Source organism: Numenius arquata, chromosome 11 (genome assembly GCF_964106895.1).
Source record: "Numenius arquata chromosome 11, bNumArq3.hap1.1, whole genome shotgun sequence".
NCBI classification, from domain to species: Eukaryota; Metazoa; Chordata; class Aves; order Charadriiformes; family Scolopacidae; genus Numenius; species Numenius arquata.
In genome coordinates, this window is record NC_133586.1 from 39,120,021 (window position 1) to 39,135,401 (window position 15,381).

Below are 15,381 nucleotides of genomic sequence, written 5' to 3' on the forward strand. Positions count from 1 at the left end.
CCGGGGGGGTTGCGTGTCACCCCAGGCTGGATGGGGATGATGGGGGCCAGCCTGGGCACAGCCACACTGCTCTCTGCCAGGCTCAGGGACACCGGGAATGGAGCGGTGGGCAACGGGCACAGGATGCAGGGCCTGGCTTTGCTCCAGCATGGCCAAAAATTAAAAAGTGCCTCCTTGTCCAGGCAGGCAGCTCGGCGGGGGCAGGCAGACAGCCCACCACCCTCCCCTTGCAGCCCCCTCTCCTCCGTCCGGCGGCTCCTGCCGCACCGCACATCATTTGTCACTCCGACAGGTTCAAACAAACCCGTCTGGGATTAATTAGGCTCCGTCTTCGTTTCCTCCAGCGCTTTGCAGGGGCCGGGCGGCGGAAGACGGCGGGGAGGCAGCAGCAGAGGGGCAGGCAGGCTCTGGTGGGAAGGGGCTACCTACCCTTGGGCAAGGGGGAGAAGGCAAATGGGAGTCCCCCCGGTTCCCCCAAATCCCTGCCCTGGTGCTAACATGGTCGGTGCTGGCTGCAGTCCCCATCCCGGGAAGAGGAGGACATGGGCAGCCGTTCAGCACGGCCGGATCCAGGACTAGACGGCTGCTGCCACCTCGTGCACGGAGGGCTGCTCCCACACACACCCCCTTCCTCCCCAGATCCCCCCAAAAGATGGGCCCGAAAGCCCCCAAAGGCAGATGGGACCCCCTGGGGAGGAGGACTGGATCGTGTCAGCGAGGAGAGAAACAGCCAACAACCAGCAAGTAAAACCAGAGCCCTCCCCCCCCTGATTTATTAGCAGTTGGTTCAACGGGACCTTACAGCAGCGCTCGGGGGTGTCTCCCAGCACGGCCCCACGGAGGGGAGGTGCAGCCCCACCATGGCCCCACGCTGGCTACGGGGGCTCCTAAAAAATATAGCTGAGTGGGAACCCCCGCTGCCAACGGGGACCCTCCGTCTCCCAGGGTGAAACACCGCGTTCCATCCCCATGTTCCATCCTTGGCAAGAGCAGCATCCCGGGTACCTCCAGTGGTGGCAACCACGACCATCCCGCATCCTCTCCATCCGACGGGAAATTTAGGCCCTTATCCCGGTAAACATGTGATGTCTCAGTCTCGTTTGCCAGCCCCGGCAGCAAAACCCAGGGGACAGGTCGGGGCACGGGAGAGGCTGCAGCTCGGTACAGCACCACAAGTATAAAGACATGTCTCCGACTGGGAAAGGTGTCCCCCGTTTCCCCACTGACCTTCGTCCACGTCACGTGTAACAACCAAAGAGACCACGTAAAATAAAACCCTCGGGGTTTAGGTACAAATTCTGGCACCAAAGAAAAACAACCCCCTGCAAAATGGGAACCAAATGATACCCCACCCACCCACCCACCCCCGACCCTCCCACAGCCCAACATTATTAAAATACTTTTGTTTTTAATATTCAAGAGTTTCAAAGTTCTCAGCATCCTTCCGACTGCTATTATCTCAACGTCTGCCCTGTCCCCGAGGGCCATTCCGGGGGACCTCGGGCACCGCTCGGCTTTACCACAGGAAACACCACGCGTGTACAAGATTGCAACAGGGGTCTTGGGGGGGACAGGAGCGTGCTGGGGCCAGCACACGGGGGCCAGGACACCGGCCCCTTCTCCTGCTCGGCCATCATCCCACCGTGCCGCCCACAGAGAGGGAGGAAGAGGTTGAGGAGCTTGAAAACCAACAGAGATGATGAAAGAAATCGTGCCCGAGTCTTTAAAAGAAAAATCCGCCTTGTTCGCAGCTTTTCCAAGTAGGTGTCAGGGGAATCTGGCAAACTCTCCTGCTTCCTGCTGCCAGGCTGAGGGCAGGAGCGCGTCCAGATCCCTCTGTGCTTTGGGTCTCCACCAGCTCCATTCCTCTTCTCCAGCTCAGCAAAGTCAACTCCAATGTGCCCAGAGCAGCTCCTCCACCCTCAGACCAGGAGGTGAGGGATGGCTCTGCCGCTGCCCTCAGGCCCAGGGGAGTCAGGGCCAGTTTTGGGCAGAGAAAGGGGGAATTTGTGCCACTTCCCCACATTGGAGAAAGGCGGGAAGGGACGTCACCGACAAGCCCAGGAATTAAAAAGGAAAAAAAAATAAAATGGAAGAGAAACAGGTGTGGGGTAGGTGGAGAGGTGGCAGCACGGGGACCGCAGAGCCCGGCCACTGCTGGGGCAGCCTCCAGCACAACCATCTGCTCCTGGGTGTCCCCTCCAAGGCCACGGCCGGATATTGCTGAGGAAGGTCCCACCAGGTGCAGGGGTTGTCCCCGCTCCGGTATTGCTGGGGGGGCAGCGGGCGGCAGCTACCTGGTGCTCTGCAGCTCCTCCCGCAGCCAGGTGGGCAGCGTCTGCCCCATCTTGTACAGGAGCTTGGAGAGCTCTATGTTATGGTCCCTGTAATAGTCCCGCAGAAAGGCGCGCGACTGCAACAGGAAGAGAACAGAGAGGGAGGGTCAGGGAGACCGGCCCTGAGCCCACGGCCCCTGCACAGCCCCCCGGCCCCACTCGGGACCGTCCTCAGGAGGTTTTCTCCATACTCACATCCGAATCCATCTCGGGGTACTTCCTCCCTTTGCTCTTTCCCAAGCATTTCGTCTTCCCTCCATCCAGAAGCTGACACCAGAATCCTTTCTTTGGATCAAACCTGCGAAGCAAGAGCTCTACCTCACCCCTCTTGCTCCCTCACGCTGCCCAACAAGCCCTGCTGCTGCCCAGCCCTGCATAGGGGCACCTCTCCACCGCTTATTAATCCACAGCCCAACTAACATCTCGTTATCGACCCCCTGGTACAACAGGTTCCCCGCACAGTTGCACAGTAAGCAGCCACCCAGGGTTCATTTGTCACCACATCACCCTGCTGAGGGAGCACAGGGGTCTACCTGAGCTTAATTATTATTTTCTGCAGCACCTTTGGCCCTGGATGCCCTCAGGAGCCCCAGGGCACCTGGGTGCAGACTCAGAGCAGCCACGTATACAGGCAGCGCAGAGGTAAATTATTCTGGTTTTAGAAGCTCTGCAGCCTCCTGCTTCCCATGGTGGGCTTTAATCTGCAAGGTGACACCCGTGGAGGTGCCACATGGCCAGCAGCAAGAGCTGCTCTGAAGCGTGTCCATGAGGAGCCGGGGTGCCGGGGCTCAACACAATCACAAGTGGCATGAATGTACCCCTGAACCCCGCTCCAGGAGCCCAGAGCTGCTCCTGGGCTGCCTGGGGTGACACCACCATCCCCATCGTAGTGCCTGGATAAGCACAGCAAAGCAGGCTGCTTCTTGAACGTTATTTCTGATTGCAGCTACCCTGGAGTAGGTCGTAGCAACGAGAAGCTGCTGTTCTGGCCTCAGGTGAAACCTTGGTCTCATCAAAACCAGCAGCAGCTCCGCAGTGAGTCCCAGGGCTGGGGGCTGTACCAGGAGCAACGGCAGGTTGGGAGAAGGAAAAGCTTAGGGAAGGACTCACGCCAAGGTCTTGTGATAATCGATGAAGTTGGTCACGCCGAGGAATTTCTGGACCGTCTCCATCACTTTGGCGGGTTCCGTTCGGAGCAGCTTGCCATCCAGGACCAGGATCTGCAGGGAGCAAGGCAGGGCGGTGAGGTCCTACTGCCTCCCAAGCCCTGTTCTCCTGGGGCACAGCAAAGCCTTCGCTGCACCTTTTGCCATCCTGGAGCCAAATTTGCCACAGCCAGCGCAGGGTCCCTTTTTGAACGTTAACGTGCCCCAGTGTTCACTTACACTGGGTGTTGGAAAATTAAATGCAAATAAAAGCCAGGGCCAGGATCCATCTAGGACAACATCAGAGCTTCGGCTCACAGCCACCCAACCCACGGCCAGCCAGGATTGCATTACAGCAATTATGCCAGAAGCAGACAGCTAATTGACTTTATAAGGTTAAATGACGGTGGAAAAATCATTTAGGGACTGAGCAGAATGGCCCGACGTGGCCCGTACCCTGCCAGCAGTGCTCCATGTGCGGGTCACAGCCGGGCTGGCATCCAGCCCCCATTTCCCCCGCAGGCAGCTCCAACCACAGGCAGCTATTTTTGTCCTGCTTCGATGTCACGGTGACACCAGACAGGGCAGCCCCGCGGGGGTCTGTGGCCAAGAGTGTCAGGCGAGCGATAGGTGCCCCTGCAGAGCCACTCACAGCCCTCCACCCTACAGCCCCCTTTCAACCCTGCTTTGCCAGAGGACCAGCAGAAGGACCTACCTGCCCAGGACAGGAACAAGGACATCTTTGTGCATCATCCATCACCAGCCTCACACTACAAAGCTTCCCTTCTTGCACAATGTCTGCCCTCTGCACCTTCCCCAAGTACTTTTACTCTTCCCCACTGTGGTTTTTAGGCTGTAAGAAAAGCAGCTCCCACAGGAGCACCTCACAGCTGACTTTGGACACAAGTTCTCCTTGCCCTGGCATCCTTGCTTGGGTGATGGGGGCTCCCTGGGGTGCTGCAGCTGTAGGACTGGGGTGCTCCCATCCCTACCTGGTTGGCGTGGTAGCTGTTCAGCCATCGCTCGATGTGGGTGGCGTACCAGCCTGGCACCAGGCAGCGGTTCTGCAGGGTCCGCAGCTTCGGAGCAGCCTCGGGTCCTGCCGTGATCACCTCATGGAAGGTGTATTTCAGGGCGACCGGGTCATCGTGAGCTCGCTGGTGCTGTCAGGAACAAGCGAGACAGGTTTGTTCCTGGGGCAACCCAAATCCTGGGCTGCCCTTGAGGCACCATGTCTCCCAGGCCACCACGCTGTGGTCTCGCACATCTTGTTCAGCCAAAAAGTGCAGCGCCCACAGCCACCCCATCTCCCAGACCGAGCTGACAAGAGGGAAGCCCCTGGCCCCACCACCCCACGGGGTGGCACAAGCCGGGGGAGAGGCAGAGGCAGGCAGCTCACCTGATACCAGGAGTAGGCTCGATCTGCAGGGTTGATGAGGATGGTGATGACTTTGGCCTTGGAAAGCAGGGCCGCAGCTCGCCGGGGAGCCACTTCTGAGTCAAAATAGTTGGCACTTTTCTCAAAGTAGAAGTCGGAGGTGGTGTTAGAGGGGATGGGAAAGAACTCCATGTACCTGGAGGAGGCATAGTGTGAGGCAGGCGGATGGGGACCACGAGCTGTCCCCAGTACTCGCCCTCACAGGTGACATCTCAGACACTCCATACCACGTACTAACCCTGCAGGGTCCCCCCGGGTCTGAAACACTGCCTGGGACTCCACAGTCCCCTCCAGGCATTCTGGAGGGCCAGGCCTCACCAGATTCCCCAGGCAGACCCCAAAACCAGGGGGTAGCAGATGCACACAAGCCCAGCTTCTGCCAAGGACACTTCTGAGTCCTGGCAAGTGGCCTTTGCCTTGTGGACAACATCTCAGGGATAAACCATGGTGGTGTGATGGCCTGAAGGCACAGGGCAGAGCCTGTGTGGGATTTGTCCCATCTTGCAGCACCCAGGTGCCCTCTGCCAAAAGCCTGGTGGCTGCAAGACAGATGAGAAGCCTAACGGCACCGCTGCTCTGGTTCCTGAAGGAACCAGCACCCCCAGCTCAGCCCCTGCAGTGGGAAGACCTACCAGTCGATGCCCTTGTGATAGTTGTGTCCGTTGAAGAACTGTATCTCCTCGAAGGTCTCTGAGCTGGGGTAGTTGCTGCTCAGGTCTGGGTGCATCCCCAGGAAGAGATAAAGGGCAGTCGTTCCTTTGGACAGAAAGAAAGTGGGAGCTGACTTGGGTCAAACCTCCCTCCGAGCTCTGCTTCAGGGCAGGAGAGCTGAGAGAGGCTCTCTGGGAGTGCACGGGGGACCCGGCAAGCCTCCCAGCACGGTCACAGCACTGAGGGTAAAGGGAAGCACCTGTTTTTTGAGGCCCAATGATGAGAAGTTTTGGGAATCGGTCACAGGTCTTTTCTTTGGACCAAATGTCTTTGTGACGCTTGTCTTCACAGGGATCCTGAAATGCAGGGGAGAAGGATTAGAGACAGGGCAGCCTGGACAGGACCACACACCACTGCTCAGCCCCCTCCAGCCTGAGCAGACACGTGGGGAGGCCATGCTGCTCAGCAGGCAGGGCAAAGACTGGGGTTATTTCCAGCCCTATTGGGCAAACTCCTTCCTGGCACCACCCACAGAACCACAAAGAGGTGAAATGCCTCCTATTCCCCCCATTCCAGGCTTGTACCTGCCACAGCGGGTCCTTCTCCTCAGAGAAGATCTGGAAGTATTTCTGTGCCAGCTGCACGGGCGGCAACGTCTGGAGCTTCAAGTTGGTCCACGAGTTCAGGAAGCGGACCAGGTGCTTGAAGGTGTACAAGCCGAGGCGGTCGTTGCCGTAATTGGACAGATGGGTCATGAAGATGCTGATCTGAAGCGGAGAGGACGGAGCAGGGGTTAGTGGAGCCTCACCCAGCAGCCATCCCATGCAAACGGCTACCACCCTGGCCAAAGACGTCAGGGACATTGCCCATGGCAGCACCGGAGGACTTGTCTGGGCAGCCGGAGGGCAGTACTCACGGGGTTGAGGAGCACAGTCAGGAACAATTCACCCCCATTGATGATTTTGTCCAGCTCACTGGAGCCACCGGGGTACTCATTATAGAAGATGGTGTGTGTGAAGAGGCCGCAGGTTTGCCGGGGGAGTACCTGGGGCAGGAGAAAGACATGGATGGAGCATCCAGAGCTGGGTCCCCTTCCTCCTCCAAAATGAAAAGGGGATCCTCAACCCCTCAGGTGTCACTGGCCCTCACCACCTGAATCCTGATGCCCAGAAGGGATGGAGGTGGACAGATGGAGAAGTAAGAAAGGGTCCTCCCACAAGCTTCCCCCATGCAGGATGAGCAGAAGGAACAGCCCCCTCCAGTTCAGCCATCTGAGCTGGCCAGAAACCATCCACTGAGGTTCTGGATTTTGGTGGGGGAAGACAGTGGAGAGAAGCACCAGAGATAAAGCCTGGCCACCTACCATGATGCCATTGTGGATGAAGCCACGGCGATAGCGAGCAGGTTTCAGGTGGGGGTATTCCTCCGTGCTCGTCACTTTGATTGACCAAACCTGCTTCCAAGCTTCGTACAGCTGCACGTGGACAGGGTACACGCCTGAGTGGTGGGGGGCCACAGCATACCCCATATCAGTGGGGATGCCATGCTCCTGCAGAGAAGAGAGCAGGGAGTGTGTGACCATGGAGCCTCCAAAACCACATCGTCCCAAACCAATTTCTCCCCAAGGGACTACCCATTCCCAACTAGAAATAGTCAATTCATGTCTCTGGAGAGCAACCAGGGCAGAGCTGTGCCTGCACATCCTCTCCTGACCAGGGCTGTCTCCATGAAAGGAAGCTCAGCAGCAGATGTGCTGGGTGGACACTCACTTCTCTGCTTCACATGGACCATACTCATCCCTGCCATTTCTGCTGTCACCAACAAAACAACAGCAGCAAAGCTTTTCTGTGGAGAAGGAGGAGATACATCTACACAGGACTGTAAATTGGTTTATATCAGTAGATATAAACAAGCCTGGAAATTCTGAGCTGGATAACTGCCCATCCCAAGTAGGCATGGTCCAGTCTCTCTCTAATTAAGCACCTCTAATTATCAGACAATGAATTTAAATTAACTTGAAAATCCCTCTCTTAGGCCACAGGATTGAATTATTACGGGGTCTGGCTTTACTGGGTTTGGATTCAAGACAGCTGTGAGCAAACCAGTCGATCACAGCATGATCTGGTCTCTGGCTATACCCAGGGCAGAGTAAGGACGGTCCAAGAGGATGGACAACCCCTTACCAAGCTGAAGGTCAGAGCCTGGCTTTATAAACCAAACATGTTCCCAACAATTCGGCCTGCAGAGGGAGTTTCCATCAGCAGGAGCCTCCCGGAACATGGCCACCACTCCAGGATCCTGCACCATAGCCCAGCACCACATCAAACCACGCTGGGCTGAGCACCCAACCCCAGGCTCCCTTAAAACCCAGCACACACCAACCCAAACAGACACTTCCACCCACAGAGCCATGGGTCAGACCTCCACATCCCCCATGGATGGACCCCCGCATGTCCCCAGTGCCGGGCCAGGCAGGCACAGCGGCAACACATGGATGATGTCTTCCGTTGAATGGGCAACCCAGGCTGCTTGCTGCATCTATGCCTCCCTTCTCCCATCCTCCCACCACCACGAGCGCCCCCCGCCGGCGGCATCTTACTCACGACAGCGAATTTCTTGTTTAATGTCATCTGCTCCGCAAGAACCGACTGGTTGTGGAAGAGGTGAGGCTGCATGTGGCTCCACATGTGGGGGAACCACCAGAACTCCCTCACGTAGGACAGCAGCAGGTCGTCGCCTTCGTCCTCAGCATCGGTACCTGCAGGCACGACGCTCGCTATCACCACCGGGCACTCTCAGTGACCAGGTGACGGGGTACAGCAGGGAGTGGGGTGCCCCAGGACCCTCCTGGAGCCCCAACTTCGGCCTCTTTGAGCACCAGTTTGTGCTCAAAACAGGCAAAGCGATGGCCTTGCCCTTCTCACCCGTGTGGAAGAATTTCCCTGAGTATCCCAGGTTGAAGGTGAAGTTCGGGATGTGGGTGCGCAGCTCGTTCTGTGTGTTGAATAGTGCCTGGGAAGGGAGGAGAGAAAGCAAGATGTCCTAAGCATGCAGCCTTGGGGGCGGCAGAAATGCCAGGGCAAGGACCTGTGTCTCCAAGAGCTTTCTAGAGGGGCTCCCATGGGGCCAGGGGATGCTCTAGGGGCAGGAAAGCTCATCCCTGCAGCACCCCAGAGCACCCAGCCCCACACATCCCCTGCCCGCCCAGCCAGGACATCCCCGTCGCACCTTGACATCTTCCACCTTCATGCGCGTGCCCTCCTTGCCCACAAAGATGTCATCAATGTCCACCAGGATGTAGCGGTCGAGGGGCAGGGAGAGCCTCTTGCCCGTCAGGAAGGAGACGGAGTCCACGAAGACAAGCTTGTGGAGCCAGAAGTTGAGGTTGTTGCCAAAAAGCACCCTCTGGATGCCATCATGGAGGCCCAGGTCCTGCATCACGGTGGTGTGCAGCGCCGCATCCACGCTCATGTGCGGGATGGACTCAGCTGACTTGGTTTTGGCCAGGAGGACCGGCTCGTAGGTGGAGTGGTTGGACTGGAAGACGGTCCAGTCCTCACCAGGAAGCACTCCCTTCTCCACTTCACTGGGGCGGGTGATGTACAGCAGGGGCGACTTGGGGTTGATGCTGCAGTCCTTCAGCGCCAGGTTGGAGTGGAGGAAGAGAGGGAAGCCTTTCAGCTGGGCGCTCAGCAGGCTGTTCTCGTTGGCCTGCATAGGGAGAGACGAGAGCTGGAGGGAACAGGATGCTGGGGAAGGAGGCATCAAAAGACACGTGCAGGCAGGGGCTCACCAGGGGCACCAATGGCTGTGCCATGGGGCTAGGTGGCTCAGCACCCCTGGAGATCCAAGTGTCAGGTCCCTCCCCTTCCTCTCCTGAGCATGGGGCACCCTTGTTCCACTTGCACACCCAATCCTGCCAATGTCCAACGTGCAAAGCCCACCAGGGCTGCAAGCCCTGGGCAGGAGAAGGGCAGGGGGCTGCCGAGTAAAATACCTGCTTGTGCTTTTGGTGAACCCCAGCAAGGGTCACTTCTGGGAAATGGGATGCTAAAAGCAACTGAACTGATTCCAGAGGTGTGCTTTTACCTTCAAAACACCCAGGAGCTACACAACCCTTCCACAGGGAGAGGGCTAAGATGGTGCCTTCTGCGAGAAGCCTGCACCCCACGCCAGGCTGCAGGTTGGCTCCACACCAACTCGGACTGCTTGCAGAAAGCAAGGTGGGGTGCAGTCCCTGCAGGGCACTTGGACCCCAGAGCCCCCACTCACACCCAGCCTGGCCACAGGGCCTCAGTTCGCCTCACACACCCCCTTACCTTGAAGAAGCCAATGATGCCCACACCGTACTCCACGCAGTATTTGTCCAGCAGCTCCCGGTTCCAGGCATCCAGGTTGACGTACTTGAGGATGTTCTCGTAGATGATGAGGGCAAAACGTCCCCGATCCTTGTCTGTCAGCGTGGGCATGTCCCCCTTCCCCGGGGCAATCTCTGTCCTGTATTTGAAGCGACTCGACTCCAAAATGGCCACGATCTCCTGGCCCAGCTGGGAGTAGAGGCTCTCCACGAAGACCAGCACCAAGGGGTCCGTGCGGGAGGAGTCGGCCACCTTGAGGGTCTTCAGGGGCAGCAAGCGGGAAGGGGCAACCTTGGGCTCGTCACAGTCCGGCCCCACCACATCCCCAGAGGGCTCCAAGCCCCTTTTCCACCCATATAAATAATAGGCAGAGATGAAAACACTGAGCAGGCAGAAGGCAAAGAGCAGCAGCAACACCATCTGCAGAGAGAGCTGCCGGATACCCCGCCAGGCCCTGGCCAGCACAGTCATCCTTGCATCCGCAGGGCGAGGTGGGGTCCCTCTCCCCTGCCTGCCCCCTCCCCTCGCGAGCCCCGGGGAGGGGAAGAAGCAACCAACCAATCGAAAAAAATAGGTAAAATAAAACTGAATGCTACTAATAAATTAAAATCCTAGCAGGCCGCCTGCGCAAGGCTCTCTCCCCTCCAGCAGTCCGGTGTCCCTCGCTGTCCGCTTCATGTCACCATGGCAGACGCACCGAGAGTCCCCTTGCCGAGCCGAAATCCCCGCGGTGGTGGCAGCGGTGGCAGCAGCAGCAGCCCCATGGCCTCAGCGGGACGAGGGGGCGGCGGGCGGCCTCGGCGCAGCTGGCGGTGGGCACAGGGGCATGGCAGCTCCCTGGGGTGCCCCGGTCCCCCAGCTCCACGCGGCACCCTGCGGGAGAGAGGTGGGATGAGCGAGTGGGGTAGGTGTCGGTACCAACGCCTCCACTTTTATTTACGCCAGAGGATCCCTCGGCGAGCTCACCGGCGTGCCGGGGCTTGCCGTGAGCTCCCAACGGCGCCGGGGATGGGGCGGGAGCGCGCAGGCGTGCTGCGGGATGCCGGCTGCCGTGGGTGCACGGGGCACAGCACCACCACCAAGGTGCTATGGGGCCCCCCCATGAGTCCCCATCACACCAAGCAGCTGGAGAAGCAGCCCCTCTCCTCCTGTTTGCCCAGCAGAAGCCAGGCTGTGGTGAGGAAGATAGGGGTGAGCGGGGTCTGAGCCTCCCATTGCCCAGCCTGGCTGCAGGGAAGGATGCAGGCAGCCGGCCAGCCGGGCAGCACGAGGCCGAGCCGGGAGCCGCCAGTCAAGGTCACAGACAGGCACGCGGGAGAGCCCACATGGAGCCAAAGGGACCTTGGGAATAATTTTCCCTTCCCTATGAAAGTCTCATTTAAACAAAAGAAAGAAAAAAATAGGATGGGCACCGCTTGCAGGTAGGTGAAGGCACCTGGAGGCACGTTGATGTGGCCAGTGTGTTTAAGGAAAATCTGAAGTGTTGGCACAGTGGCTTCCAGCACTGTCCTCAAACCCACCACTGGTGCCAAGGACAAGGGGCAGAGGCCCCTGCTCCTGCCCCAGGAGAGCACCCTGTGCCCTGCTGGCACCGCGGCCAAGTGCCCTCCCTACAGACACCAGCCGGGCACGTAACGGGATTAAACGTGGCCGGCTGAGCGGTACCGTGGATTACAGGCTGGGGCTTGGCAGGGTAATCCTGTCATCCCTGCCCTTCCCTGCAGCAAGCTCTGCTCCAGGCTCCGCTTCCCAACCCCACCGGCACAGGGCTACTTCACCTGGACCCCATGCAGGTCACCGGCAGCCAGTCTCCATCACTCACTCCATTGCTGCCTCCATCACCATCTCCATCATCCACCAGCAACCCTCACTGCCGGCTGTGCTGGGCACAGTGGAGCACCTGGTTCTATCAATTTCTAAGTAATCTTTGCACACATGGTTTATCTCCAGGCAGGACCAAAAGGAGAAGCCCACAGGGACATTGCTTTTAGGGATGCGCCCATGCAGAGGGGGGCTCTCCTGCCCAGGTACCATCCCTAGTGGGACCATGTTATCAAGCATCCCAGCCACCCCATGCCATTCCCTCTCTGTTTCTCCCATCTTCTAGGAGTGGTGGGTGCTGGCAGCCATGCTCCCATGGCGATGGGCGGGCAAGTGACAGCCAGCAGGTTTGATGCCAGTGCTGGGGCTGGTGGCTGATGGTCAGGACGGCACGTCCATCCTCGCACCACCCTCCACAAGACAGAGCAGATGGTAATGGGGGCCGCACCCACATCACCTGCCATTTCCAAGGGGACTTCGTTAGTTCACCCTCTTCTAAGAGCTTTTAATTACGGTATTTAATGGCCAGGCTTTGGAGACAGCATCTCCAGGAAGATGCCAGCTTACTCTCCCCGGGGAGGAAGGTTGCCATGTCAAAGCACGAACGCAAACCTGCGAAGGCAGGGGGCCAGCGCTGGAGACCCCCGGAGCAGCCAGGTGTGAGCCTGGACCAGGGCAGGCAGCATCCCGCCCCACGAACCCGCCGCTGAGGCAGAGAACAGGCAGGAATCCTGCTCTGCCGGTTCGCTGCCGGAGCAAACCCTCCACGGGGAGGATGCTGAGGGGTTTGGGGCGATGCTTGTAGGGTGGGGATGCTCCTGCTCAAGGGTTTCCCCACAGGAGCAAATCCTTGCGCATCCCCAGCAGCGGTGGGAGAGCCAACAGCTCCTCGCCAGAGAAGGAAGCAGGTTTAGGTCCAACAGCACAAAACAACCTCTTGAGAGCAACAGCTTTTCTGAAACAAAAAGCTAAACATGATGGTAAAATAGAAAAAAGAAAAACCCACAAGAGCTGGCAAGGTGACAGCCGGAGTCAAACTTCCTTTTAACCTGATTTTTAGAAGCTGCTCAGGTGCCTTTTAAAACCACAGTTGTTATTTAAAAGGCACCAGCTGAAAATGTCAGCCTGAGTCCCACAGGCAGACCTCAGGCCCCCAGAAACACCATATGGTGCCGGCGGGCTCTCATCGCACAGACGGGTGCTCAGCTACAGCCGCACGACGAGGACCACAGGAGAAAGAGCCCCAGAAAATGCTGTTTTCTGGTGGGTTTCTGAGCAAAGCCCTGGCTGTGGCTCCGCTGGAGAGGAGGCTTAGCCACAGTGCTCTTAATCCGCCGCCCTGACAAACACAATCAGCATCCGAGCAGCTTCCCTGGCGCAGCCGGGAGCCTGGAGCGCCCGCGGGGCCAGATCCGACCCCGGGGCAGGCAGGGAGTGCAACCGGTGGCTGGGGAAGCCCTTTGCTATCAGCACTTCAAATCTAAGACAGCAGGAGGAGGAAGGGGAAAATGGTTTAAAAGCTGTTCTAAATTCTGCCCCCCAGCATGGTCTGGGGGCTGTGGTTTTCCCCTGGCCAGAGTGACTGGCCACAAATGCTCCCCGGGGAACCATTGCACCCCGGAAAGGCAGAGGGGCACCGGAGGGGATGAAACCATCTCCGTCAGCAGCTGGCAGCACTCTCCCTTTAACCTCTGGTGGGATTTCGCAGGGATGCAATGGGAGGATTAAATACAAGCAAGGAAGTGCAAGCGGATCCGGAGCAGAGGGAAGAGTCGGCAGTCCAAGCACACAACTGCAGCGGGGTTTGATTTATCTGGGGGTGCAACAGGTCCGGCCGCAGGTGCAAGCAGTGAAGATTGGGCAGTTCACAAGTCCTGGCTGTCAAATAAATCAACTGTCCCAACCCCGCAGCCCAGGGATGGGAGGTGAGCTCAGAACCACGGGTATGACATGGCAAGAAATTGCTCCTGCATCTCCCTCGCACCACTTCGGAAAGGGCTGTACAGGAGGGAGAAAGCATCAACCTTCGGGGAGAAGAGACCCCAGAACTTGCTCCATGAGCAAGGACCCCGACCCCTGGCTCTGGTGGCTCACAGAGCCCCAGCATTCAACCCACAGAGACGGAGCCACATCCTGAACACTGCAGCCAGATGGGTCATCCTGCTCCTCTCCTGCCAGCACCCTTTGGGTGCCCTTGACTCCCCACTGCTGTGGGACAGCCCCACCACACTGGCACCTCTGGGTAATCATCTCATCATCACCATGACAGCTCCCCTTCCCCACGTAAGCCAGCCCTGGGGGTTAAGCCTGGATGGAGGAGGATTTAGAGGCAAGGATGCTAAATTGCATCGCCCAGCTCAGCAATTTGCAGTCACTCCTGCTCGCTCCAAGGCTTCCCTTCCCGTATCCGACCACCGCAGGGGGTGCGGCTGGCTCGGCCCCACCATGGCATCTGCTTCGTCTCCCACTCAGACATGGCAAAAGGCTACTGGAAAGTCTAAATTTGGCCAAGCTGGGACCCAGGTCCCTCAGCAGGATAACAGCGCTCGTTCCACCATGCCTGCTGTCTCTCCCACACCTCACACATCCCCGCCAGCATCCTCAGCGGTCACTACCCAGTGCTCCGCAGCCCCAGGAATCGCGAACCACCTGTAAAAGATGCACAAAAGGCAGCCGAATTATTATGAATAGGTTTAAGTTCCCTCTCAAAGGAATCCCCTTTACACCGCTGGTAATATTTAGAGGGCTGCAGATCTAAAATGACTGAGCTAAGCGTGTCCTTAGAGAGGAGATTAATGCCACCATATTATTCAAGAGACAACTGTGAGCTTAAGACAGGGGAGCTTGCTTTGAAAATTTAAAAGTAACTGGTGTGAAAAACCTGCCTTTAAACACCAACCTCTGCACCGCTGCCTTTATCAGCTCTGAATGGCAGCGATCCCAGCTGCAACTGGAAATATCTGCAAAGAGCTGGGAGTACTGGCATGGCAGAAGAGCCACCACAAAGTGCAAAGGACCGCCGCCTGTCCCTGTCCCTGTCCCTATCACCTCTCTCCCCAGCCAGGGACAGATCCATTGGCCAAGAGACAGCACAATCAGAAGGAGATGAACTCTTTTGCTTCAGTGTGTGGTGGTGTGAGGATGCACACCGGTATCAAAGCACAGCAGGCAGCAGGTCACAGCTCCCTGCACATCCCACTGAGGAGCTCCTCAAGCAGGGACCAAAGCCCTGCGCTGGAGGGGACAAAGCTGCAACCCAGCATAAATGCTTCAACTGCTGCAAACCTGGGAATTTTCCTGTGATCCCCACTTACTGACAGCCCGGGAGAGCCTTTAGGATGGGCACAAAGAGACACGGATGGAAGGATGAGCTGTACAGATATCCAGCTGCCTCCTGCCAGGCTGCAAACCCAGGCAGGGGAGAGAGATGCGGGGCAGACGGAGAGAGGAAAAGGAGCAGAAGGACAGAAACAAGCAGAAACGAGCTCATCCCGGCTGCCCGCTCTCGCCGAGTCCACCCCTGTGCCACCAGGGCAGTTTTATAATGCCAGATAAGGAGCGTCTTAGCAGTAGATTACATGGGCTGCTTAAGCGCTTTGCAAACAGTAGTTACAACGCGCCACAGAAAAAAA

At 58.0% G+C, this 15,381-nt stretch overlaps 1 protein-coding gene across 1 annotated transcript; it reads right to left on the bottom strand.

Annotated features, from left to right (window-relative positions):
- Positions 1-1,393: 1,393 nt before the first annotated feature.
- Positions 1,394-10,399, bottom strand: NDST1 (N-deacetylase and N-sulfotransferase 1). The gene is made up of 14 exons (XM_074155517.1): positions 9,890-10,399; positions 8,799-9,281; positions 8,495-8,582; positions 8,174-8,328; positions 6,934-7,119; positions 6,487-6,615; positions 6,155-6,337; positions 5,830-5,926; positions 5,552-5,675; positions 4,881-5,055; positions 4,474-4,644; positions 3,447-3,556; positions 2,532-2,634; positions 1,394-2,413 (listed from the first exon to the last, which is right to left on the bottom strand). The coding sequence occupies exons 1-14, from the start codon at positions 10,397-10,399 to the stop codon at positions 2,294-2,296; spliced, it is 2,634 nt and encodes an 877-aa protein (XP_074011618.1). The 3' UTR covers positions 1,394-2,293.
- Between the last annotated feature and the right edge of the window lie 4,982 nt (positions 10,400-15,381).

Bases quoted from the DNA above. Each gene is read 5' to 3' on its own strand.
- NDST1 (XM_074155517.1), bottom strand. From the start codon at position 10,399: ATGACTGTGCTGGCCAGGGCCTGGCGGGGTATCCGGCAGCTCTCTCTG. The intron at 6,338-6,486 runs GTGAGTACTGCC...TCTCCGCTTCAG, and splicing joins TGACTGTGCTCCTCAACCCC to ATCAGCATCTTCATGACCCA. The intron at 5,676-5,829 runs GTGCTTCCCTTT...TTCTGTCCAAAG, and splicing joins CATTGGGCCTCAAAAAACAG to GAACGACTGCCCTTTATCTC.